This window comes from Megascapheus bottae, chromosome 38 (assembly GCF_031878675.1).
Source record: "Megascapheus bottae isolate mThoBot1 chromosome 38, mThoBot2.hap1, whole genome shotgun sequence".
Taxonomy (NCBI): domain Eukaryota; kingdom Metazoa; phylum Chordata; class Mammalia; order Rodentia; family Geomyidae; genus Megascapheus; species Megascapheus bottae.
In genome coordinates, this window is record NC_143546.1 from 1746148 (window position 1) to 1770383 (window position 24236).

The 24236-nt window shown below is 53.7% G+C and overlaps 1 protein-coding gene across 2 annotated transcripts; it reads left to right on the forward strand.

Annotated features, from left to right (window-relative positions):
* Nucleotides 1-22876, forward strand: Trim36 (tripartite motif containing 36). 2 transcript variants are annotated; one of them, XR_016533696.1, is made up of 12 exons: nt 1-74; nt 1620-1854; nt 12006-12334; nt 13363-13509; nt 14743-14838; nt 16455-16708; nt 17142-17266; nt 17776-18066; nt 18694-18991; nt 19673-19751; nt 21008-21102; nt 22525-22876. XR_016533696.1 is itself a non-coding variant. In XM_090325391.1 (10 exons), exons 1-10 carry the CDS (start codon nt 48-50, stop codon nt 20025-20027), a joined length of 2157 nt encoding a protein of 718 aa, XP_090181517.1. In that variant the 5' UTR covers nt 1-47; the 3' UTR covers nt 20028-20078. The 2 variants fall into 2 exon arrangements, 1 of the variants encoding a protein (XP_090181517.1); XM_090325391.1 differs by lacking the exons at nt 21008-21102; nt 22525-22876 and having other exon boundaries at nt 19673-20078.
* Nucleotides 22877-24236: the final 1360 nt, after the last annotated feature.

Consider the following 24236-nt stretch of genomic DNA (forward strand, 5'->3'; position numbering starts at 1 on the left):
GCGCCCCGCCCGCCGCCGCGCCCCGCAGGACACCGGGCCCGGCCGCCATGGAGGGCGACGCGTCGGACACGCTGGTCAGTGCCGGGGCCGCGTCCCGTCCGACCCGGGGTCCCGGGGCGCGGGGGTCCCGAGGCGCGGGGGTCCCGGGGCGCGGGGGGCGCGGGTGCGGTCGCGGAGCAGTGGGGCGCGCGCCGGGGTCCGGGTTGCAGTGGGGCGCGGGCGCAGTGGGCGCCGTGGAGTCGCGGTGCGGTTGCGGGGCGCCGAGGGGTTCCGTATGGGGCGTTGAGGGTTGCGGGGAGCTGAGGGGCTCAGGGTGCGGTGCGGGGTGGGGCGCCGAGGGGTTCGGGGCGCCACGGAGTGTGGGGCGCCGCGGGGTTCGGGGTGCTGAGGTTCGGGGTGCTGAGGGGTTCGGGGAGCGGGGCGGGGCGCCGAAGGGTTAGGGGTGCTGAGGTTCGGGGTGCCGAAGGGTTAGGGGTGCTGAGGTTCGGGGTGCCGAGGGGTTCGGGGTGCTGAGGGTTCAGGGGCGGGGCGGGCGCCGCGGGGCCCGGCTGGCGGCTCGGGACCAGGACCCGTGCCCTCCGGAGAGGCCGGGCCGAGGCCCCGCGGGGTGGCCCGAGCGCACTCTGACTTCACCGCGGACTCCGGGGCTGAGGCGGGGCCAAGCCGGCCGCGCCCGGGATGCCGCGCCCCGGGACAGCCCGACCGGCCGCCGTGACCCGCTTCGCCCCACCGGGGTCCCCAGGGCCCAGCCGGAGGCCGGGCCGCCGGGCGGGGGAGGCCCGGGCCCGAAGCGAGGGCCCTGGGATGTCAGTGAGGAATCCGGAGCCCTGCGACCCTGCCATCTGGGGTCTGGGCTGGCCGGCCAGGCTCCTCCACCCCCAGCTGCTCCTTCTCCAGCCAGAGGCGCACCTGCTGCTCCTGAGGGGGTCCTGAGTGAGATCCACCACCCCACACCACACACACACACACACCCCAACCCTGGAGCCTCAGTGATCCACCACCCCACACATACACACACACACACCCCAACCCTGGAGCCTCAGTGATCCACCACCCCCCCCACACACCCCAACCCTGGAGCCTGAGTGATTCACCACCCCACACCACACACACACACACACCAACCCTGGAGCCTGAGTGATCCACCATCCCACACCACACACACACACACACACCAACCCTGGAGCCTGAGTGATCCACCACCCCACACCACATACCAACCCTGGAGCCTGAGTGATCCACCACCCCCACACACACCCCAACCCTGGAGCCTGAGTGACACACACACCCCCCCCAACCCTGGAGCTTGAGTCTCCTGGCTGCTGGGATTACAGGCATGTTTCAAGCCCAGCAAACTTCCATTGAACATGAACTGTATCCCTCGTATTTCACGTCAAGTCTTCTTCTTTCTTGTTTAACTTCCTGTCTCGTAGTCTCAGGTTTCTCAGTTCCGAGCCTCGGCTGGCTGCCGGAGGGAGAGGGTAGCCTCCATTCTCGTAGGTTAAGAGAAGTGGGTTTCTCAGTTCCTCTTGGGCTGGCAGACAAACGTCCACATGGAAGAAAGCATGGCAGTCCGGGTGCCCACTGCGTGCCCTGACTGCCTGTCCTTGCGTTTGCAGGTGACGATTAAGAATATCGAGAGAGAGCTCATTTGCCCAGCCTGCAAGGAGCTCTTCTGCCACCCGCTAATCCTCCCCTGCCAGCACAGCGTCTGCCATAAGTGTGTGAAGGAGCTCCTCCTGTCTCTGGACGACTGCTCCACCGACGTGGCTTCCGACCACTCCAGTCAGAGCAGCCCCCGCCTCCGCCTCCCCTCGCCCAGCCTGGACAAAATCGACAGGATTAGCCGGCCAGGTACCTGTGTGGGGGTGTGGGGGTGTATATGAGAGAGAGAGAGAGGGCGAGGAGATGCAGAGGAGGGGTGAGTAGAACAGAGACCGAGCTTCTGCTCTGGTGTCATTGTGGAAGAATTTTTTTTTTTTTGTCGGTTGTGGGACTTGAACTCTGGGCCTGGGCTCTGTCCCTGAGCTCTTCAGCTCAAGGCTACCACTCTATCCTCTGAGCCACCAGTTTTCTCGTGATTAATTGGAGATAAGAGTCTCACGGACTTTTGTGCCCGGGCTGGCTTTGAACTGTGATTCTCAGATCTCAGCCTCCCGAGGAGCTAGGATGACAGGCGTGAGCCACCGTGCCTGGCAGAGGAATAACTTTTTATTCACTTGAGTGTTGTTTTCTTCCTAGGTGAATAACTAAAACTGTAGTTTTAAAAGCCCCCTACCCCACATACACTTTAAATGTTAAAAATAAACGCATTTTCTTTTGGAATGTCCTTAAAGAAGACAATCAAACACCAACTTTGTGGTAAAGCTTGTCAAGGAGTCTGTGTTTTAGGGGATATTTGTGACCTGTGGTATTTTCCACACAATAATAAAATGATGGCCCACGGAAACCCCAGAGGAGGAGCCCTAATGCACCAGGGAAGGACTGCAGAGTTAAGTGGCTCAACAGGAATGAGGAGTGCTAGAAACTTCTTTACACAGATGATCTAATATCAGTCCTTCAGTCATTTTTAATAAAAGTTTTTGAGGATCATAAAAGGTAGTGGAGCTGGGCTCTGGTGGCCCAGGTCTGCATCCTAGCTACTCAGGAGGCTGAGATCTGAGGGTTGTGGCTCGAAGCCAGCCAAGGCAGAAAAGTCTGTGAGACTCTAATCTCCAGTAATCTGCTCAGAAAATGTGGACGTAGGTGCACAGCTGAGGCTAGAGCGCCAGCCTCGAGCACAAAGAGGCTCAGAGACAGCACCTAGACCCCGAGTTCAAGCCCCAGGAAGGTTTGGGGGGATTAGTGTAGACTGAGGTTCATTAAACACCACCAGGCTGCTGAGTGTGCTGGAATAGCACGGTGTGGGTGGTCACCCCATCTCCGCTGGCCAGCAGGTGTCAGGCCTCTGCCACTCTCCTGTGGGACCAGAAGTGTTGTTGATCTTGGTCCTTTTCCAGAGACTGTGGAGTCCGCTCTGTGCATGCATGGCGCCCAAGTAGCTCTCAGGCTGAGGCTTCTTTAGACCTTGCTGATAACCGGAGGATGTTTTGTACACATAAAAATGACGTGTCCACTCCACAGAGGGCCGTCAGGCCCTTGTGCACTGGAAGAGCGTGAGGATAGCTGGGATTAGGCTCTGTTCACACTGGAGTCCTTACTCTGTGTGTGTATGTGTGTGTGTGTTCATGTAAACACAAAGGCAGGTGTGTACACGTGGGTAGTTATGTGAGTATGTGAGCACACGTGTTCACATGAGTGTGTGCATCTGTGTATAAGCATGCCTGTGTATGAATACACACACGTATGGGTACGTGCATACTGTTTGCATATGCACGTGCACATGTATACGTGGGTGTATTTCTCTATACCTGTGCACATTTTGGATTTGACAGGTTAAATAACACTATCAAAATTTTACTGATTAACTTTAAAAAAGATAGCTAGTGGAAATTTTTGGCTCAAATGTTTTATTAGTTTAGAATTCACAAATAGGTGTCTTGAAAGAGGAAGAACGTATCTGTGTGTCACCGCTGCACATTAAATTATGCAGAAATTAAAGCCACATCTATACTTCCAATGTTATAGGTAGAATTGCTTCCTTTCCTTTTTTTTTTCTTTTTGTGTGTGTCAGCTGTGGGGTTTGAACTCTGGGCCTGGGCAATGTCCCTGAACTATTTAGCTCCTTGAACCTCAGCGCCACTTTCTAGTGGTTAATTGGAGATAAGTGTCTCCCAGTCTTTACTGCCCAGGATGGCTTTGAACCGCGATCCTCAGATCTCAGCCTCCTTGAGTAGCTAGAATGACAGGCGTGAGCCACTGTGCCCAGCTCCTTTCTTCTGCACACTCCCTGTGGTCAGGAAAAGCTGGTCCGTTTTAGTAGTGTTTCCTAGCAGCCTTTAGGCCAATGAGTGAAACAGAAGAGTCTTCCCTTTCTTCCACCCCCAGGTGGCATGGCTGGGCAGACCAGGGCCGGTTCTAGGCTGGAGGAAGGGAGGGGGACTGTTTCTGTGTCTGGCCCTGAAATACAGTTTGTTAATTGAATAATTGTATTGTGTGTAGGACACAGCTTGTGCTTTCTGTTTTGTTGACAAATTGTGATTGTTGGTGAATGAAATTGTGAATGCGCTTTCTGTTCATTATCCACAGCGCTGCATCTCTGAGGGCAGGGAGGCCAGGGGCAGGGAGGCTGGGGGCAGGGCAGCCGGAACAAGCGATGCTGAGGGCAGGGTGGCCCCAGGCAGGGCCGGGCAGCTTGGACTGCGAGTCTTAGGTATTAAACTTTTGATTAACGGTTTCCTTTTTATACTTAATAAAACAAAATCTTGTTTTAGTCACATGGTGCTTTATTTTTTTATTCTGCCAGTCCTGGGGATTGAACTTGGGGCCTGGGCACTGTCCTTGGACATTCTCAAGGCTATCCCTCTACCACTTGAGCCATAGCACCACTTCTGGCTTTTTCTTTGTAGGTGTTACAGAGGAATCCAATCCAGGTCTTTGTGTATGCTAGGCCAAACTCCTGGCCTAGTTCTTTTTATTTGTTGTCAATGTGTTTTCTAAGGTATTTGGCACCAGAATTTTAGCATCCACCCACCTGCTATCTATCCATCCATCCACCTGCTATCTATCCATCCATCCACCTGCTATCTATCCATCCATCCACCTGCTATCTATCCATCCATCCACCTGCTATCTATCCATCTATCCACCTGCTATCTATCCATCTATCCACCTGCTATCTATCCATCCATCCACCTGCTATCTATCCATCCATCCACCTGCTATCTATCCATCCATCCACCTGCTATCTATCCATCCATCCACCTGCTATCTATCCATCCATCCACCTGCTATCTATCCATCCACCCACCTGCTATCTATCCATCCATCCACCTGCAATCTATCCATCCATCCACCTGCTATCTATCCATCCACCCACCTGCTATCTATCCATCCATCCACCTGCAATCTATCCATCTATCCACCTGCTATCTATCCATCCACCCACCTGCTATCTATCCATCCATCCACCTGCTATCTATCCATCCATCCACCTGCTATCTATCCATCCATCCACCTGCTATCTATCCATCCATCCACCTGCTATCTATCCATCCATCCACCTGCTATCTATCCATCCATCCACCTGCTATCTATCCATCCATCCACCTGCTATCTATCCATCTATCCACCTGCTATCTATCCATCCATCCACCTGCTATCTATCCATCTATCCACCTGCTATCTATCCATCTATCCACCTGCTATCTATCCATCTATCCACCTGCTATCCATCCATCCACCTGCTATCTATCCATCTATCCACCTGCTATCTATCCATCCACCCACCTGCTATCTATCCATCCATCCACCTGCTATCTATCCATCTATCCACCTGCTATCTATCCATCCATCCACCTGCTATCTATCCATCTATCCACCTGCTATCTATCCATCTATCCACCTGCTATCTATCCATCCATCCACCTGCTATCTATCCATCCATCCACCTGCAATCTATCCATCCATCCACCTGCTATCTATCCATCCATCCACCTGCAATCTATCCATCTATCCACCTGCTATCTATCCATCCATCCACCTGCTATCTATCCATCCATCCACCTATCTATCCATCTATCCACCTGCTATCTTTCCATCCACCCACCTGCTATCTATCCATCCATCCACCTGCAATCTATCCATCTATCCACCTGCTATCTATCCATCCACCCACCTGCTATCTATCCATCCATCCACCTGCTATCTATCCATCCATCCACCTGCTATCTATCCATCCATCCACCTGCTATCTATCCATCTATCCACCTGCAATCTATCCATCTATCCACCTGCTATCTATCCATCCATCCACCTGCTATCTATCCATCCATCCACCTGCTATCTATCCATCTATCCACCTGCTATCTATCCATCTATCCACCTGCTATCTATCCATCCACCCACCTGCTATCTATCCATCCATCCACCTGCTATCTATCCATCTATCCACCTGCCATCTATCCATCCATCCACCTGCCATCTATCCATCCACCCACCTGCTATCTATCCATCCATCCACCTGCAATCTATCCATCTATCCACCTGCTATCTATCCATCCACCCACCTGCTATCTATCCATCCATCCACCTGCAATCTATCCATCCATCCACCTGCTATCTATCCATCCACCCACCTGCTATCTATCCATCCATCCACCTGCTATCTATCCATCCATCCACCTGCTATCTATCCATCCATCCACCTGCTATCTATCCATCTATCCACCTGCAATCTATCCATCTATCCACCTGCTATCTATCCATCCATCCACCTGCTATCTATCCATCCATCCACCTGCTATCTATCCATCTATCCACCTGCTATCTATCCATCCATCCACCTGCTATCTATCCATCCACCCACCTGCTATCTATCCATCCATCCACCTGCTATCTATCCATCTATCCACCTGCCATCTATCCATCCATCCACCTGCCATCTATCCATCCATCCACCTGCTATCTATCCATCTATCCACCTGCTATCTATCCATCCACCCACCTGCTATCTATCCATCCACCCACCTGCTATCTATCCATCCATCCACCTGCTATCTATCCATCCACCCACCTGCTATCTATCCATCCATCCACCTGCTATCTATCCATCCATCCACCTGCTATCTATCCATCCATCCACCTGCTATCTATCCATCCATCCACCTGCTATCTATCCATCCATCCACCTGCTATCTATCCATCCATCCACCTGCTATCTATCCATCCATCCACCTGCTATCTATCCATCCATCCACCTGCTATCTCTCCATCTATCCACCTGCTATCTCTCCATCTATCCACCTGCTATCTATCCATCCATCCACCTGCTATCTATCCATCTATCCACCTGCTATCTATCCATCCACCCACCTGCTATCTATCCATCCATCCACCTGCTATCTATCCATCCATCCACCTGCTATCTATCCATCTATCCACCTGCTATCTATCCATCCATCCACCTGCTATCTATCCATCCATCCACCTGCTATCTATCCATCCACCCACCTGCTATCTATCCATCCATCCACCTGCTATCTATCCATCCATCCACCTGCTATCTATCCATCTACCACCTGCTATCTATCCATCCACCCACCTGCTATCTATCCATCCATCCACCTGCAATCTATCCATCCATCCACTTGCTATCTATCCATCCACCCACCTGCTATCTATCCATCTATCCACCTGCTATCTATCCATCCATCCACCTGCTATCTATCCATCCACCCACCTGCTATCTATCCATCCATCCACCTGCTATCTATCCATCCATCCACCTGCTATCTATCCATCCACCCACCTGCTATCTATCCATCCACCCACCTGCTATCTATCCATCCATCCACCTGCTATCTATCCATCCATCCACCTGCTATCTATCCATCTATCCACCTGCTATCTATCCATCCACCCACCTGCTATCTATCCATCCATCCACCTGCTATCTATCCATCTATCCACCTGCTATCTATCCATCCATCCACCTGCTATCTATCCATCTATCCACCTGCTATCTATCCATCTATCCACCTGCTATCTATCCATCCACCCACCTGCTATCTATCCATCCATCCACCTGCTATCTATCCATCTATCCACCTGCTATCTATCCATCCATCCACCTGCTATCTATCCATCCATCCACCTATCTATCCATCTATCCACCTGCTATCTTTCCATCCACCCACCTGCTATCTATCCATCCATCCACCTGCAATCTATCCATCCATCCACCTGCTATCTATCCATCCACCCACCTGCTATCTATCCATCCATCCACCTGCTATCTATCCATCTATCCACCTGCTATCTATCCATCCATCCACCTGCTATCTATCCATCTATCCACCTGCAATCTATCCATCTATCCACCTGCTATCTATCCATTCATCCACCTGCTATCTATCCATCCATCCACCTGCTATCTATCCATCTATCCACCTGCTATCTATCCATCTATCCACCTGCTATCTATCCATCCACCCACCTGCTATCTATCCATCCATCCACCTGCTATCTATCCATCTATCCACCTGCTATCTATCCATCCATCCACCTGCCATCTATCCATCCACCCACCTGCTATCTATCCATCCATCCACCTGCAATCTATCCATCCACCCACCTGCTATCTATCCATCCATCCACCTGCAATCTATCCATCCATCCACCTGCTATCTATCCATCCATCCACCTGCTATCTATCCATCCACCCACCTGCTATCTATCCATCTATCCACCTGCTATCTATCCATCCATCCACCTGCTATCTATCCATCCATCCACCTGCTATCTATCCATCCATCCACCTGCTATCTATCCATCCATCCACCTGCTATCTATCCATCCATCCACCTGCTATCTATCCATCCATCCACCTGCTATATATCCATCCATCCACCTGCTATCTATCCATCCATCCACCTGCTATCTATCCATCCATCCACCTGCTATCTATCCATCTATCCACCTGCTATCTATCCATCCATCCACCTGCTATCTATCCATCCATCCACCTGCTATCTATCCATCCACCCACCTGCTCTCTATCCATCCATCCACCTGCTATCTATCCATCTATCCACCTGCTATCTATCCATCTATCCACCTGCTATCCATCCACCCACCTGCTATCTATCCATCCATCCACCTGCTATCTATCCATCCACCCACCTGCTATCTATCCATCCATCCACCTGCTATCTATCCATCTACCACCTGCTATCTATCCATCCACCCACCTGCTATCTATCCATCCACCCACCTGCTATCTATCCATCCATCCACCTGCAATCTATCCATCCACCCACCTGCTATCTATCCATCCACCCACCTGCTATCTATCCATCTATCCACCTGCTATCTATCCATCTATCCACCTGCTATCTATCCATCCACCCACCTGCTATCTATCCATCCACCCACCTGCTATCTATCCATCCACCCACCTGCTATCTATCCATCCACCCACCTGCTATCTATCCATCCACCCACCTGCTATCTATCCATCCACCCACCTGCTATCTATCCATCCACCCACCTGCTATCTATCCATCCACCCACCTGCTATCTATCCATCCACCCACCTGCTATCTATCCTCCATCCACCTGCTATCTATCCATCCATCCACCTGCTATCTATCCATCCATCCACCTGCTATCTATCCATCCACCCACCTGCTATCTATCCATCCATCCACCTGCTATCTATCCATCTATCCACCTGCTATCTATCCATCTATCCACCTGCTATCTATCCATCCACCCACCTGCTATCTATCCATCCATCCACCTGCAATCTATCCATCTATCCACCTGCAATCTATCCATCTATCCACCTGCTATCTATCCTCCATCCACCTGCTATCTATCCATCTATTCACCTGCTATCTATCCATCCATCCACCTGCAATCTATCCATCCACCCACCTGCTATCTGTCCTTCCATCCACCTGCTATCTATCCATCCATCCACCTGCTATCTATCCATCCATCCACCTGCTATCTATCTATCCACCCACCTGCTATCTATCCATCCACCCACCTGCTATCTATCCATCCATCCACCTGCTATGTATCCATCCACCCACCTGCTATCTATCCATCCATCCACCTGCTATCTATCTATATATTTTCACTGCAGTTGACATTTATTTGTTTTTTTTTTTTTCTGTTGTGGAGCTTGAACTCTGGATCTGGGCACTACTTCTTAGCTCTTCAGCTCAAGGCTACCGCCCTACCCCTTGAGCCACAGCACCACTTCCGGTTTTCTGGTGGTTTACTGGAGATACAAGTCTCATGGACTTTAGTGCTCTGGGTGACTTTGAACCTCGATCCTCAGGTCTCAGCCTCCTGAGTAGCTAGGTTGACAGGCGTGAGCCACTGCATCCGGCTAGTTGACCTTCATTTTAAAGGAGAATTATCTGCTTTTTGGTGAAATGCTGGTGGGGAGCAGTACAGAAAAAGGATGAAACATCCTTATCCAAATTTCTAAGCAGGGAGAGCAGGTCCTTGTGTTGCAGTGTACCTGCGCAAGCAGCATTTTACATCAGGATTTAACTTCATTGTAGCTTCTTCACTCATCTTTCCACCCATAAAACCTAGAGTAGGTTCTGTACATTTTTGGGCTGGGAGTTTGGCCTAGTGGTTGAGTGCTTGCTTACATGCACAAAGACCGGGGTTCGATTCCTCAGTGCCACATGCATAGAAAAGCCAGATGTAGTGCTGTGGCTCAAGTGGTAGAGCTCTAGCCTTGAGGAAAGCCCAAGGACAGTGCTCAGGCCCTGACTTCAGTCCCCAGGACTGGCAAAAAAAAAAAAAAGTTGCATTTGGTTACACCTGGCCACTGTTCTTGGCTACCTGCCTGGCTTGGCTCCTTCATGCAGCCCCGCTGGCCGGTTGTGTGTTTCTCAGCTCCATTGGCTGCTTGCTTCCTCTCTCTCTGCTGTGGTGGGAAACCTCTTCTAGGGTGACAGGTTTTTGGGTGGCATTTCCAAACCTTCTGGTACCCATCTATGTTTAAAGGTGTAACTGTGCTGAGCACTGGGGTATCGGAGGCTCAGGCTTGCGTCAGCCTGCTTACTCAGGGGGCTGAGATGTGAGTTGTGAGCCTCATCTCCAAGTAATCACCTGGGGGGAAAAGCCGGAAGTGGCGCTGTTACCAGTCTTGAGCAAAAGGAGCTTAAGGGAGAGATTTCAGGCCAAGTTCATCCAGAGTTCAGGGCCCCGGATTGGCAGAAAAAAAAAAAAAAGATGAGAATCTCAAACGTTTCCCCTCAGCGTGTCCCTTCTGCGTGGCTGGAGTTAGACGTGTGAGCCACCTTTCTGGCCCAAGGGTAGATTTTTATATTTATTTTTATTGTAATGTATAGAGGGGCTACAGTTACATTCTCCAGGTCGTAGGTGCGTTACTTCTCACACATAGATACCCCTTTTCATGCTTTTGTCCCCGTTTCTCTCCCCCCGCCCCACCAAAGGTCGATTTTTACGGGAGGGGAGGAGCACAGCACGCCCCGCAAGGTAGAGAGCTAGGTTTTCTTAGGAAGCTGTGGGTGGAGATGGTTGTGCCTTAACTCCTTGGTATTTCTAATGTGAGAGTGGTAATCGTGACCAAAATGGTGATGCTTGGGGTCCAGCCCTCGAATTACACGTGTTACAGAAGACTACCATACCTTTTGGATGCCCTGTGCCTTGATGATGAGTTTTAAGTAACCTGACTTGTTTGTTTCAGGTCACAGGAAGATGTTACTAAACGGTTGGTCCCCCTTACAGTTACTAAATTCTAGCTGTCCTCGTGAGTGGCTTTTCTTTCTTCTCTAGCTTGCACTCAATTAGCTAGTGATGCTGCCTGCTGGGTTGCTCGAAAAAAACAAACAACCACAACAGAAAAACCCCAACAAAACCCCCCCGGTGCCGCAGTGCATGCTTCAAGCTTTCTTCGCGCTCTTTGTGGTCCTAAAATAAGCCTTTGAGGGTCTGATTTGCGTGTGTGACTAGACGGGGTTTATGCACACAATTTGGTTTGTGTCCACGAGAGCCTGTTCCCGGCTGTGGGTTCGGGACCCCCATTTGCCGGAGCAGTGTGTCGGTGCCCCGTGTGTGCCTTTGGATCTCTGGGTCGGTGACCGGCACTGCTAACCCTGAGGTCACAGGCCCGTCCCCTGTGGCCTTGCCTTCAGTGCTTCTGTCCTCTGTGGCTGTGGTTTGAGTTGGGTTTCGGGGGACAGCATCTGCCTTCCTGGGTTCAGTGTCTGTCGAGCCACCATCTCCTGTGCTCGGGGGAAAGGCCTTTCCTGGAGACGCGTGCGGTGCTAGTGGATGGCTGTCTCTCCGTCCCGTGTGACCTCTGTTCTGTCCTGGACTCCCGACCCTCACCAGGCCCCGCCTGTCCCCCCCAGGCTGGAAGAGGAGCTCCCTGACCTCCCCCAAGACCATAGCGTTCCCCTGCCCCGGCTGTGAACATGACGTGGACCTGGGCGAGCGAGGCATCAGTGGCCTCTTCCGGAACTTCACGCTGGAGAGCATCGTGGAGCGCTACCGGCAGGCGGCCCGGGCAGCCACGGCCATCATGTGTGACCTGTGCAAGCCGCCGCCCCAGGAGTCCACCAAGAGCTGCATGGACTGCAGTGCCAGCTACTGCAACGAGTGCTTCAAGATCCACCACCCCTGGGGCACGCTCAAGGCCCAGCACGAGTACGTGGGCCCCACCACCAACTTTAGGCCCAAGGTGAGGGCCGCTCGAGGGCTGGGGCGGGGCGGAGGTGGCTGCGGGAGCCTGTCTGGGATTGTAGGCCTCAGAGTGACCCAGCAGGCCTGAGGCCTCCCTGGCATCATTTCACCACAGTCCAGACCTGCTCAGCACAAGAAGTGATTGCTCCTTAGCATAATTCTCACTAGGAGGGGAAGGGCTGCCTCAGATATAGAGAACTGAGTACTTACAACCTCTGTGCTTCCCTGCAATAAACTCACACTTGCCTTTCCTGGAGTGGATTTATGGATAGCTCGAGCCCTCTCAGATCCAAGTGACTTCTCAAGGCTGTTGGCTTTATGTCTTGGCCCTGGTATTTTCTTTGCTCTCTTTCTTTCTTTCTTTCTTTCTTTCTTTCTTTCTTTCTTTCTTTCTTTCTTTCTTTCTTTCTCTCTCTCTCTCTCTCTCTCTCTCTCTCTCTCTCTCTCTCTCTCTCTCTCTCTCTCTCTCTCTCTCTTTCTTGTTCTGGGGCTTGAACTCAGGGCCTGAGCACTGTCCTTGGACTTTCTCAAGGCTAGAGCTCTACCACTTGAGCCTCAGCCCCGCTTCCAGCTTTTTCTATGTATGTGGTACCAAGGAATCGAACCCGGGTCTTCGTGCATGCTAGGCAAGCACTCTACCACTAGGCCCAACGCCCGTCCCCTTTTCTGTTTCTTTCTGATGAAGCTGGTTGCTACTGTCCGGTGGTGGAAAGCCCCCTGATGATCAGCTGCCTCGGGCTCTTGTGAATGGAGGGTTTCATGTCATTCGCCAGGCGCCCGTGGCTCAGGCTTGGCATCCTAGCTACTCAGAGACTGTGTTCTGAGGCTCGAGGTTCAAAGCCAACCTAGGCAGACAAATCTGAGAGGCCCCTACTTCCAGTCAGCAGAATGCTGGGAAATGTTGAGTCAGCGCCTGCCTCAATGGCTTTACTTATGCCACTAAGCAAGTCTTGGTGTGCTGAGGCTGTTGGACTCCTTGAGGCCTGGGTCTTCATCATGCTTGTGTTCATTTTCTGAATGCGCTAGGTTCTGATGTGCCCAGAGCACGAGACAGAGAAAATCAACATGTACTGCGAGCTGTGCCGGAAGCCCGTCTGCCACCTGTGCAAGTTGGGCGGGGTTCACGCCAACCACCGGGTGACCACCATGAGTTCCGCCTATAAGACCTTGAAGGTAGGCGGGACTTCCCCCGTGTGCCCTGGGGAGGGGCACCAGTGGACCCTGACAGCTGTCCATCAGCAAAGCTTTAAACAGGATAGATAGATAGATATTTTTTTTGCCAGTCCTGGGGCTTGAACTCAGGGCCTGGGCACTGTCCCTGAGCTTCTTTTGCTCAAGGCTAGTGTTCTACCACTTGAGCCACAGCACCACTTCTAGATCTTTTTCTGTGCATGTGGTACCAAGGAATCGAACCCAGAGCTTCGTGCATGCTAGGCAAGCACTCTACCACTAAGCCACACTCCAGGTCCTAAACAATGTTCTTTTTTGTCAGTCATAGGGCTTGAACTCTGGGCCTGGGTTCTGTCCCTGAGCTCTTGAGCTCAAGGCTACCGCCCTACCCTTGAGCCACAGCCCCACTTCCCGTTTTCTAGTGATTCAGGACACTGAGATCTGAGGATGGGGAAAATCAGAAGTGGCGCTGTGGCTCAAAGGGACAGGATGTTAGCCTTAAGCAGGAGACTTGAGGGACAGTGCTCAGCCCCAAGCTCAAGCCCTACGACTGGAAAATACATACATCCATATATACATTCGTGCTTTCATGCCTGTACTGGCCTTATGTATGACTGCATATGTGTAGTTCTATAGCTTCCATCTGTCATGCTCCGTATTCCATCTCCCTCGAACCCATGTACTTACTGTTTTTTGTACTCATTCTCTTCCTCCGCAATTACTGGGTCAATTTTAATAGATTTTTTTCATATGTATAGCATACATATATAGTATAGTGTGTTATACATCACATACAACATGTATGAAATATAATTGAATGTAATATATGTAATATCCATTATGCATTATAGGTTTGTATATAACATAATAAAGTAATTTATTGTGCAAGGTTAATGGAAGGCTAATCACCATAGCAGAATTTTACCAAATAGGAATCATAAAGATGTCTACTGTATAGTAAGTTGGGGGTCAAGTGGCTCACACCCGTAATCTAGATAGCTAAGATTAATCAAGAAGCTGAGATCTAAGGATCTCAGTGTGGAGAAAATCCTCCAGACTCCATTTCCAATCAAAGCAGCAAAATGTTAGGCTGAGGCGTGGCTCAAGTGGAGAATTCTAGAATACAAGGTCCTGAGTTCAAGCTCCGATACAGACAAAGAAAAAAATCAGAATAAACTGAAATCCACAGGGTCCCTGCTGACGTCTTTCTGTCTGCTGTGTTTGAATGTTGGACAGGAAAAGCTTTCGAAGGATATTGACTACCTGATTGGTAAAGAGAACCAGGTGAAGAGTCAGATTTCTGAACTCAACATGTTAATGAAAGAAACGGAGGTGAGTGAGGCCGTGGCTGGTGTGGTATCTGCTGGGACCTGGCCCTGGCTCACAGCTACCAGGGCCACGGGGTGTGAGTGGGGGTCAGACCTGGGCTCCCTCTCGGCCCCGCCCTCTGTGGGGTCCGTGCTGTGACCGTGATGAAGTGACATCCTGGGTACCCAGGCAGAAGGGCACACCTGTAATCCTCAGCACTGAGGAGACTGAGGCAGGAGGATTTGGGGTGAGCCTGGACTTCTAGTGAGGCAGAGGACTGGACAGACAGACAGGCACTCTCCCTTCAAAATGAAGACGTTTAATAAATGGTAGAGAGGATCATGTAATAACATGCTGCCTGCCCAACAATCAGAATGTTCAGAACACGTGACTTTGCAGCATGAAGTTGACATCGGTAATTCACTTTATCTTTTTTTAATATTTATTTATTTATTTTTTGTAGTTCATGGGGTTTGAACTTGGTCTGGGTACTGTCCCCGAGATCTTCAGCTCAAGGCTATCACCCTACCCCCTGGGCCTGAGTGCTGTCCCTGAGCTCTTCAGCTCAAGGCTACCACCCTATCCTTGAGTCAAGTCCCACTTCCCATTTTCTAGATGTTAATTGGAAATAAGAATCTCAGGTCCTTTTGTGTGTGGGCGGGCTTTGAACCTTGATCCTCAGATCTCAGCCTCCTGAGTAGCTAGAATTATAGGTGTGAGCCACCCTACCTGGCAATAATCCATTTAAATCTTCTAAGCACCTAGGTTTGTTTTCTTGTTTGGTTTGGGGCGGGCAGGGTGTGCTGTCCAGGCCACAAGCTGCCCTGAGTTCTAGCTAGAAGCCACCGTGCAGGTGGCTTCAGTGACCTTGTCAGGATTCAGTGACCATTGTCTCTACTTTTTTTTGTCTTAGAAAATTGTGACTTGGGCCAAGCATTTGGCCTAGTGGTAGAGTGTTTACCTAGCATGCACAAAGACTTGGGTTGGATTCCTCAGTACCATGTATGTAGAAAAAAGCCGGAAGTGACGCTGAGGCTCAAGCGGTAGAGCTCTAGCCTTGAGAAAGTCCAAGGACAGTGCTCAGGCCCTGAGTTCAAGCCCAGGACTGGCAAAAATAACCCAAAAAGAGTGACTTAAAAAATAAAAAATATATAGGGCTGTGACTTTGGCCTAGTGGTAAGATTGCTTGTCTAGCATGCACAAAGACCCAGGTTCGATTCCTTGATGTACTACATACATAGAAAAAGCCAGAAGTGGTGCTATTGCTCAAGTGGCAGAGCGCCAATCTTGAGGACAGTGCACAGGCACTGAGTTCAAGCTCAGGATTGGCAAAAAAAAAAAACCCCAAAAACAGTTGTATAGAAAGGCAATGAATCTGAAAGGAAGGCAAAAGTTCAGTCGTTTTGTGTTGTCATGTGTGGTTCCTGACAGTTCATTTCTACCACGAGATGGTTAGTGACCTACTGTGATAATCACTATTGTTGATGGCCAGAAGTGAGTACTAGTAAGTAGTGATTTAGTTATCAAGCGTGGATACGTCCTCATGAGGAGAACCGCTCGTCTGTCCGTCTGTCCGTCTGGGTCTCCTTGGCTTGGTCGTTTCCAAGGGCAGCTGGGGTGACTCGCATCCCTCCCTGCAGTGCAACAGCGAGAGGGCGAAGGAGGAGGCCATCGTGCACTTTGAGAAGCTCTTTGACATTCTGGAGGAGCGGAAGTCATCAGTTTTGAGAGCCATCGAGGCCTCCAAGAAGCTGAGGCTGGACAAGTTCCAGACGCAGGTGGAGGAGCACCAGGGCCTCCTGGACAGCAGCGGGCTGGTGGGCTACGCCCAGGAGGTGCTCAAGGAGACCGACCCCTCCTGCTTCGTCCAGACGGCCAAACAGCTGCACCTCAGGTGCCACGCCCCGTGTGCCCCCCCCCCCTACTTCCCCACCCATGCCAAGCCAGCCACAGGCCAGGCCGCCCCACTCCTGAGCCCTCAGCACAGCGGGATGTGTCTTTGTCTCACATCTGTGTGTGTGTGTGTGTGTGTGTGTGTGTGTGTGTGTGCCGGTCTTGGGGCTTTTGAACTCAGGGCCTGAGCAGTATGTGAACTTTTTTTTTTTTTGTCCAAGTCTAGCACTCTACCACTTGAGCCACGACTCCACTTCTGGCTTTTTGACGGTTCCTTGTAGATAAGCGTCTCATGGACTTGCCTCCCTGGGCTGGCTTTGAACCTTGATCCTCAGATCTCAGCCTCCTGAGTAGCCAGGACGACAGGAATGCGCCATAGGTGGCCTACGTGGTCTGGGTTGTTTTTGGTAGAAAACGTTTCCTTCTCCCTACAGAATACAGAAAGCCACGGAGTCTTTGAAGAGCTTTAGACCTGCTGCGCAGACTTCTTTTGAAGACTATGTTTTGAATACATCCAAGCAAACAGAACTTCTTGGAGAGCTGTCATTTTTCTCCAGTGGTGAGTCTCGGGGCGGGCAGTCTGAAGTCACCTGTGCAAGGGTGCTTCTGACATTAAGAAGGACCATCACCTGGCCTGGGTCCTTGCACCCCGGAATTGTATACCTTCTGTGGTTTTTACTCACAAAACTATACTCCATTAGGCTATGACTGGTGCTCAGCCACTTCAGTCACCTCTCCAGTCCAGCATTTTGCTGTTTTGGTTTTCTGCCCATGCTGCTTTGAACCACAGTCCTGTAAACCTCAGCATCTTGGGTTGGTCGTGGGGCTTGAACTCTGGGCCTGGGCGCTGCCCCTGAGCTCTCCAGCGCAAGGCTGCCGCCCTATCCCTGGAGCCACGGGTGGTTCATTGCGGGAGTTTCTCAGACTTTCCTGTCCCGGCTGGCTCTGAACCGCCGTCCTCCGCTCTCAGCCTCCGGGGGAGCTGGAGTGACAGGCGCCGGGCCCCCAGCGCCCGTCGTAGTGTGACCCTGTTTCCTGAGCGTGGCTGTGAATTCCGCGGTCACGCAGGGGCGGCCGTGCCGGAGATGAGCGAGGAGCAGAGCAAGGTCTACAACAACGCCCTGATCCACTGGCGCCATCCGGGCGGGGAGGAGGCGGACAGCTACGTGCTGGAGTACCGGAAGGTCTGCAGGGAGGACGAGACGCTGCAGTGGGAGGAGGTGGAGGTGCTGGGGACCAGCAAGGTGGTCTCCAACCTGGACAGCAACGCGCTCTACGCCTTCCGCGTGCGGGCCTACCGCGGCTCCATCTGCAGCCCCTGCAGCCGCGAGCTGGTCCTGCGCACGCCGCCCGCGCCAGGTACCCGCCCCGCAGCGTTTAGCCACGCGTTTAATGGTGTGCTGCTTCTAGGGCTGTCCCCCCCCCTTTTTTGTTGTTCAAAATAGAGAAGCCCTCCCTTCCACTCACTGTGCAAGGCGGGGGCTTCAGGAGTGGAGAAGAGGCAGGAATGGTTTTGCCAGGGTGCTGGCGTGACCTGAAGTGTGCTGCCGCCCGCCCGCCTGTGCACACGGGATTAGCTCTGTGAAGATTCGTAAAAACGTGGCCTAGTATCACATGGAGGACATGTACTCATCTGACCACGCAGTTCAGGGGCGTCCACAGCACTCACTGAGCAGCCACCGTCAGTCTCCCCATCCCCTCCGTGATCATAACCCCTCTGGTGTGATCAATAACCCCCCCCCCGCCACGCGTGATCAGTTGTTGTGGAAGAGGTCTTAGGCAAACGTTTCAAAGTGTCTGAATATGAGCGGTGCAGTCAGCACACGCAGACTTGAAGGATAAAGAAAGATCGTAAAACGTCAGGTTGAGGATCTGTGCCCCACAGAGGTGCCTCCTGGGGTTGGGGGGACACTGGTGTGTGGCAGGGGGTGGGGGGGCGCCTCCCTCCTTCCCTCCTTCTCGAGACTCACTCTGCGCCGTGTTCAGTTTTCAGCTTCCTCTTTGATGATAAGTGTGGCTACAGCTCGGAGCGCCTGCTGCTGAGCTTGAAGAGGGAGCGGGTGGAGAGCCGGGCTGGCTTCAGCACGCTGCTGGACGCCCAGCGCATCCAGGCCGGCCGCTACGCCAGTCTGGACTACATCATCGCCGACACGGGCATCTCCAAGGGCAAGCACTTCTGGGCCTTCCGCGTGGAGCCCTACTCCTACCTGGTGAAGGTGGGCGTGGCCTCCAGTGACAAGCTGCAGGAGTGGCTCCACGCGCCCCGCGAGGCCTCCAGCCCCAGGTAGCCCTTCACCCCCCCCCCCCCCCCCCCCCCCCCCCCCCCCCCCCCCCGCCGCCGTCCTGGCAGTGTGCACTACACCGGGAACACATGTTTCTCAGACACACGGAGTCTGGCTGTGATTAGGAGGGTGGCTTAAGAGGCAAGTGGCTGAGTGCCAGTGGTCATGCGTGTCATCCGAGCTGCTCAGGAGGCTGAGATCTGAGGATCGAGGTTCAAAGCCAGCTCGGGCGGGAAAGTCCTTGAGACTCTTATCTCCACTGAAGCACAGCAAAAAAACCCCAGAAGTGGGGCTGTGGCTCTAAGTGGTAGAGTATAGCCTTGAACAACAACAAAAAAGAGCTCAGGGATAGCACCCAGGCCCTGACTTCAGGCCCCAGACCCAGTGCATCCACACGTCCACATGAATACACACGCATGCACACGCAGGCGAGCGTGGCGTCAGGCTGTCTGAACAGTGAGATTTAGGAGTTCGTTTGGATGCCACAGCAGGAAAGTCTGTTTGGATAGTTTTGTTGATGGTGCAGCTTCTGATGGTGCCGGGCGTGGGCACGGAGCCCTGAGTGTGTGGGAGGTCGTGGGGCCCTTGGTGGGCTCTGGTTTAGCTCGTCCCCGGGCAGCTCTGGGAGGGCGGAGGCGGAGTGGACTGGCACCGGACAGAGCCCAGCGGCCGTGTCCCCGCAGGTACGAGCAGGACAGCGGCCACGACAGCGGGAGTGAGGACGCCGGCCTGGACACGCCGCAGCCCTACGTGCTGGTCACGGTGGGCATGAGGAAGTTCTTCATTCCCCGCGCGCCCTCGGCGCCCGGCGAGCCCGAGGCCCACGTGCTCCCCATGCCGGTCAGCATCGGCGTGTGCCTGGACCACGACCGGGGCCGCGTGGCCTTCTACGACATGGCGCGCATGCGCTGCCTGCACGAGCGCCCGGTGGACTGCTCGCACACCATGTTCCCCGCCTTCGCCCTCATGGGCGGCGCGTGCGTCCAGCTGGAGGAGCCCATCACCCCCCAGTACCTGGACTACGCCCAGGATGCCTAGCCACGCCCGCGTGGCAGGGCGACACGCGTCCCCATTACATGGTCGCATGCGTTCCTGTCTCTGCTTCTTCCTCGGTCCACGCCGGGCCAGGCCAGGCCACTGCAGAACACCCCGTGGCCCCCCTGGCCACCACAGGCCACGCCAGGCCCACCCCCAAGTCACTGTAGGCTGGCCACACAGGGCCACCATGGTGGCAGGGCCAGGCCCCCCTGCCCGGCCCTGAGCAGACCTTGGCACGGAGGCTCTCGTGGGTGCTGCTCATGCCATCCCGGCCCTTGGGCTTGGTGGCCCCTGTACTTAGGATTCTGCACCTTGTGTGTGGGTTTGTGTTTTTGTACCGTGTGCACATCTTGAGAAGCTATTTTTTAAATGCTTATGTATAGATATTAGCATGAGGCCGCACGTCTTGCATTTGGTCTTCATAGGAAAATTGATGAGGAAAGACAGATGGCCAGAAAGCACTAATGTATCATTTATTTATTTAATTTGCCCACCTTGGGCTTGAGCTCAGGGCCTGAGCACTGTCCTTGGTCTTTCTCAAGGCTAAAGCTCTACTACTTGAGCCTCAGCACCACTTCCAGCTTTTTTTTCTATGTATGTGGTACCAAGGAATCGAACCCAGGTCTTTGTGCATGCTAGGCAAGCATTCTACCACTAGGCCAAACTGTGGGTTCCTAGCACTAGTATATTTAAATTAAATCATGTGTTTAAAATGTGAAGCTAAGGAGAGCCAATAGCCTGGAAGATGAGCACTGCTGGTTTTTGTTTTGATTTTTTGAAGACCACAAAACTGTTCTGGTAAGAAGGATGTGTGTATGTGCGTGTGCGTGTGCGTGTGTCTGCGTGTGCACATGTGTCTGCACACGCCACTCCTGAGCCTTGAACTCAGGGTCTGGACACTGTCCCTGAGCTTCTTTTCTGCTCAAGGTTGGTGCTCTACCATGTAAACCACAGCTCCGCTTTCACCTTTTGCTTTTTAGAGCTGAGAGAGAAGAGTCTGACAGACTTTCCTGCTCAGACTGGCTTCGAACCTCCACCCTCAGATGTCAGCCTTCTAAGGAGCTGGGATCCAGGCGTGAGCTGTGGGCGGTGCCTGGCTGGTGAGGGTGTGGTTTTGGTTTGTTTGGCTGGCACTGACACCATGCCTTGAGAGATGCATCAGCTTCTCCTTAGCCCCCGACACTTCTCTCACTTCCTGTTTTTCCCAGGATGGGGGAGGGAAGTTTTGTTCCCCTTCAGTTGTCCTCCCCCCCTCCCCCCCCAAGTCCTGGCCTGAGCTTCTCAAGGCTAGAGCTTTACTACTTGAGCCACAGCACCACTTCTGCCTTTTTTCTTGTGGTACCAAGGAATCAAACCTGGGTCTTCGTGCAAGCTAAGCAAGCACTCTACCACTAGGCCAAGCTCCTGGCCCCCCTTACCCGCTTTGCTTTTTTTTTTTTTTAACTTGAAAGAACTTGTGTTTATAGCAAAGCATTATTTTTCAGGAGTGATGTGAGGATGGAGTGAGGTTGAGGTCCTATTTGTCTGCTTTGTCTCTCTGGGTGACTTTTATGTTTTGACATATCAGGCATTCCCAGTTTTATGTTTACAATTGTGAAGAGTTCACAATATATATTTTTAGTCGCATTAAACACACTTGAAAATGTGGAGCAGCTAATTGTTTAGTGTGGCATTGTCTTTGGTTCACTGGTGAGAACACTTGTAGTATAATCAAGTTAAATGACAAAATAGGAGTAATGGCTAAAATCACAGAAAAGGGGCACCCTTCGCTGAGTTTTCTTTTAATTTGTCTAAATTATTTATTTTTGAAAGTTGTGTACGTTTGTTTGTTTTTGGGTCCTGGTCCTGGGGCTTGAACTCAGGATCTGGGTGTTGCTTTTTCACTCAAGGCCTATTGAGCTACTACTTGAGCCACAGCTCCACTTCTGGCTTTTTGGTCATTTATTGGAGGTAAAAGTCTTATGGGTGTTCTTGCCTGGGCTGGTTTTGAACCAGATCCTCAGCTCTCAGCCTCCTGAGAAGCTAGGATGATGGGTGTAAACACTGGTGCGGGACTAAATTGTTAATTTCTTTTTTGGGGGGGGGGCAGTCCTGGGCCTTGAGCTCAGGGCCTGAGCACTGTCCTTGGGTTTTCTCAAGGCCGGAGCTTTACCACTTGAGCCTCAGCACCACTTCCAGCTCTTTTCTATGTATGTGGTGCTAAGGAATCAAACCCGGGTCTTCGTGCATGCTAGGCAAGCACTCTACCACTAGGCCACACCCCCGGCCCAATTTCCATTTCCTTTTCCTCCTTTTCTTTAGAATGTTCAGAAACTAAGCCATGCACTAATAATTTATGGACCGCTGGCAGGAAAACCCAAGCCCATGGAACTTGAGTTTTGGTTGGTTTTGTTGGTCGTGGGGCTCGAGCTCTGGCCTGGGTGCTGTCCCTGAGCGCTTCAGCTCAAGGTCACCTCCCTACCCGGAGGGAGCCACAGGCCGCTTCTCATTTTTGTAGAGGTTCACTGAAGATAAGAATCTGATGGACTTGAGTGCCGGGCTGGCTTTGAACTGTGATCCTCAGCCTCGGAGCAGCCAGGATGACAGGCGTGAGCCACGGCGCCGGTGACTGATAGCCCTGATAGCCGGGGGACCCGCGGAGCTGCTGGCCCGGCCACTGGCCTGCCCCCCCCCCCAGTCACTCGGGAGGCCGAGACCCGCGGGACCAGGGGTGGGCCGGGCTGCACGCAAAGTCCACCGGACTCCATCTCCACCATTAGCGAAAAGCAGGACTGCAGACACGGTTCAAGCACCAGAGCCTTGAGCTCCAGCTCCAGCGGCGGCAAGAACCAGAGGAAGGAGACGCGGAGCGCGTCGCCGTCCTTCCTTGGCACCGCGGTAGCACTTTACGGCCCAGGCTGAGCCAGGCGCCTGCAGGGCGCGGCCCAATGACGCCCCCCATCCCCGGGCCCGACGCCCCCCCATCCCCGGGGCCCGATCCCCCCCATCCTCCGGGTCCCGATACCCCCAGCCGGGCGGCCCCCGCCCTCGGACTGCGCGCCGTGTGTCACGGTTCACGGGGACGACTTCATTTGTAATAAAGGCTCCGAGTTCACCGTCCGCGTTTCGCCCCCTGTGTTCGGCGCTAGGGAGGCCGCGCGGGGCCTGCGGGCGAGGAGCCTCGGGTGGTTAAGTCTCAGGGACGTGCATCTCCTGGCCAGGCTGGCTTCGAACCGGGATCCTCGGAGCCCAGCCTGGAGTCGCAGGGACGCCAGGCGGCGGCTCGCTGGCGGCGCCCGGTCCGGGTCTGCTCACCAGTGCTCACCCCGACGTGGACCCGCTGGCAGCGGTGCGCAGGCGCGAGGCCCCCGCGCGTGTGCGCACGCGCCGGCCCCGCATGCTGCTCATGCGCAGTCCGCCGCGACCGACCGCGAGGCCCCCGCGTGTGCGCGCAGGCGTGAGGCCCCAGGTGCCGCTCGTGCGCAGTGTGCCATCAACCGCGAGGTGATCGCTTGTGCGCGCAGGCGCGAGGCCTCCTCCCCCCCCCCCCGCGTGTGCATGCGCCGGCCCCAGGTGCCGCTCATGCGCAGTCCGTCACCGACCGCGCGGCGCCACGCGTGTGCGCACGCGCTGGCCCCAGGTGCCGCTCAAGTGCAGTCGCCACCGACCGCGAGGCCCCTCCCCCATATGTGCGCATGCGCCGGCCCCAGGTGCCGCCCATGCGCAGTCCACCACCGACCGCGAGGCGCCCGTGGCTCGAGGCGCCGTCGCCGAGCGCCCGTTCTCCTGAGGGCCGGCCGCCGCCATGCCGCTGCCCCACGCGTGCCATCGCCCCAGGTAGGCCGCAGGCGCCTTGCGCGCAGGGCTCCCCTCAGCGTAGCGCTAGTCCTGGCGTGCTGGGCCCGGGCCTGGCTTCCGGGGCGCCCCGCGGCTGCTCTGACGGGAGCCGGGGACGCGTCCCCCACCCCTCAATTCACGGCCCCTCCCCAGGCCTCCGAGGGCTCTGCGGGGCGGGGCCGCGGGGAGGGGAGGTCGGAGCCCCTCGAGGCCCCCGTGGGAGGAGCGGGGCCGCGGGGAGCGGAGGTCGGGCCCCTCGAGGCCCCCGTGGGAGGAGCGGGGCCTCGGGGAGGGGAGGTCGGGCCTCGCTGGCCCGAGGGCGCCGGGCGCATCCCTTTCAGCCCGGGCGCGGGCTCCGCGGGTGTCTGCGGTCCGGCGTCACTCCTGGGTGGG

Excerpts from the sequence above, each read along its gene's own strand:
- Trim36 (XM_090325391.1), top strand. The coding sequence starts at position 48 with ATGGAGGGCGACGCGTCGGACACGCTG. Across the intron at positions 14,839-16,454 it reads TGTTAATGAAAGAAACGGAG|TGCAACAGCGAGAGGGCGAA; the intron begins GTGAGTGAGGCC and ends CCCTCCCTGCAG. Across the intron at positions 16,709-17,141 it reads GCCAAACAGCTGCACCTCAG|AATACAGAAAGCCACGGAGT; the intron begins GTGCCACGCCCC and ends TTCTCCCTACAG.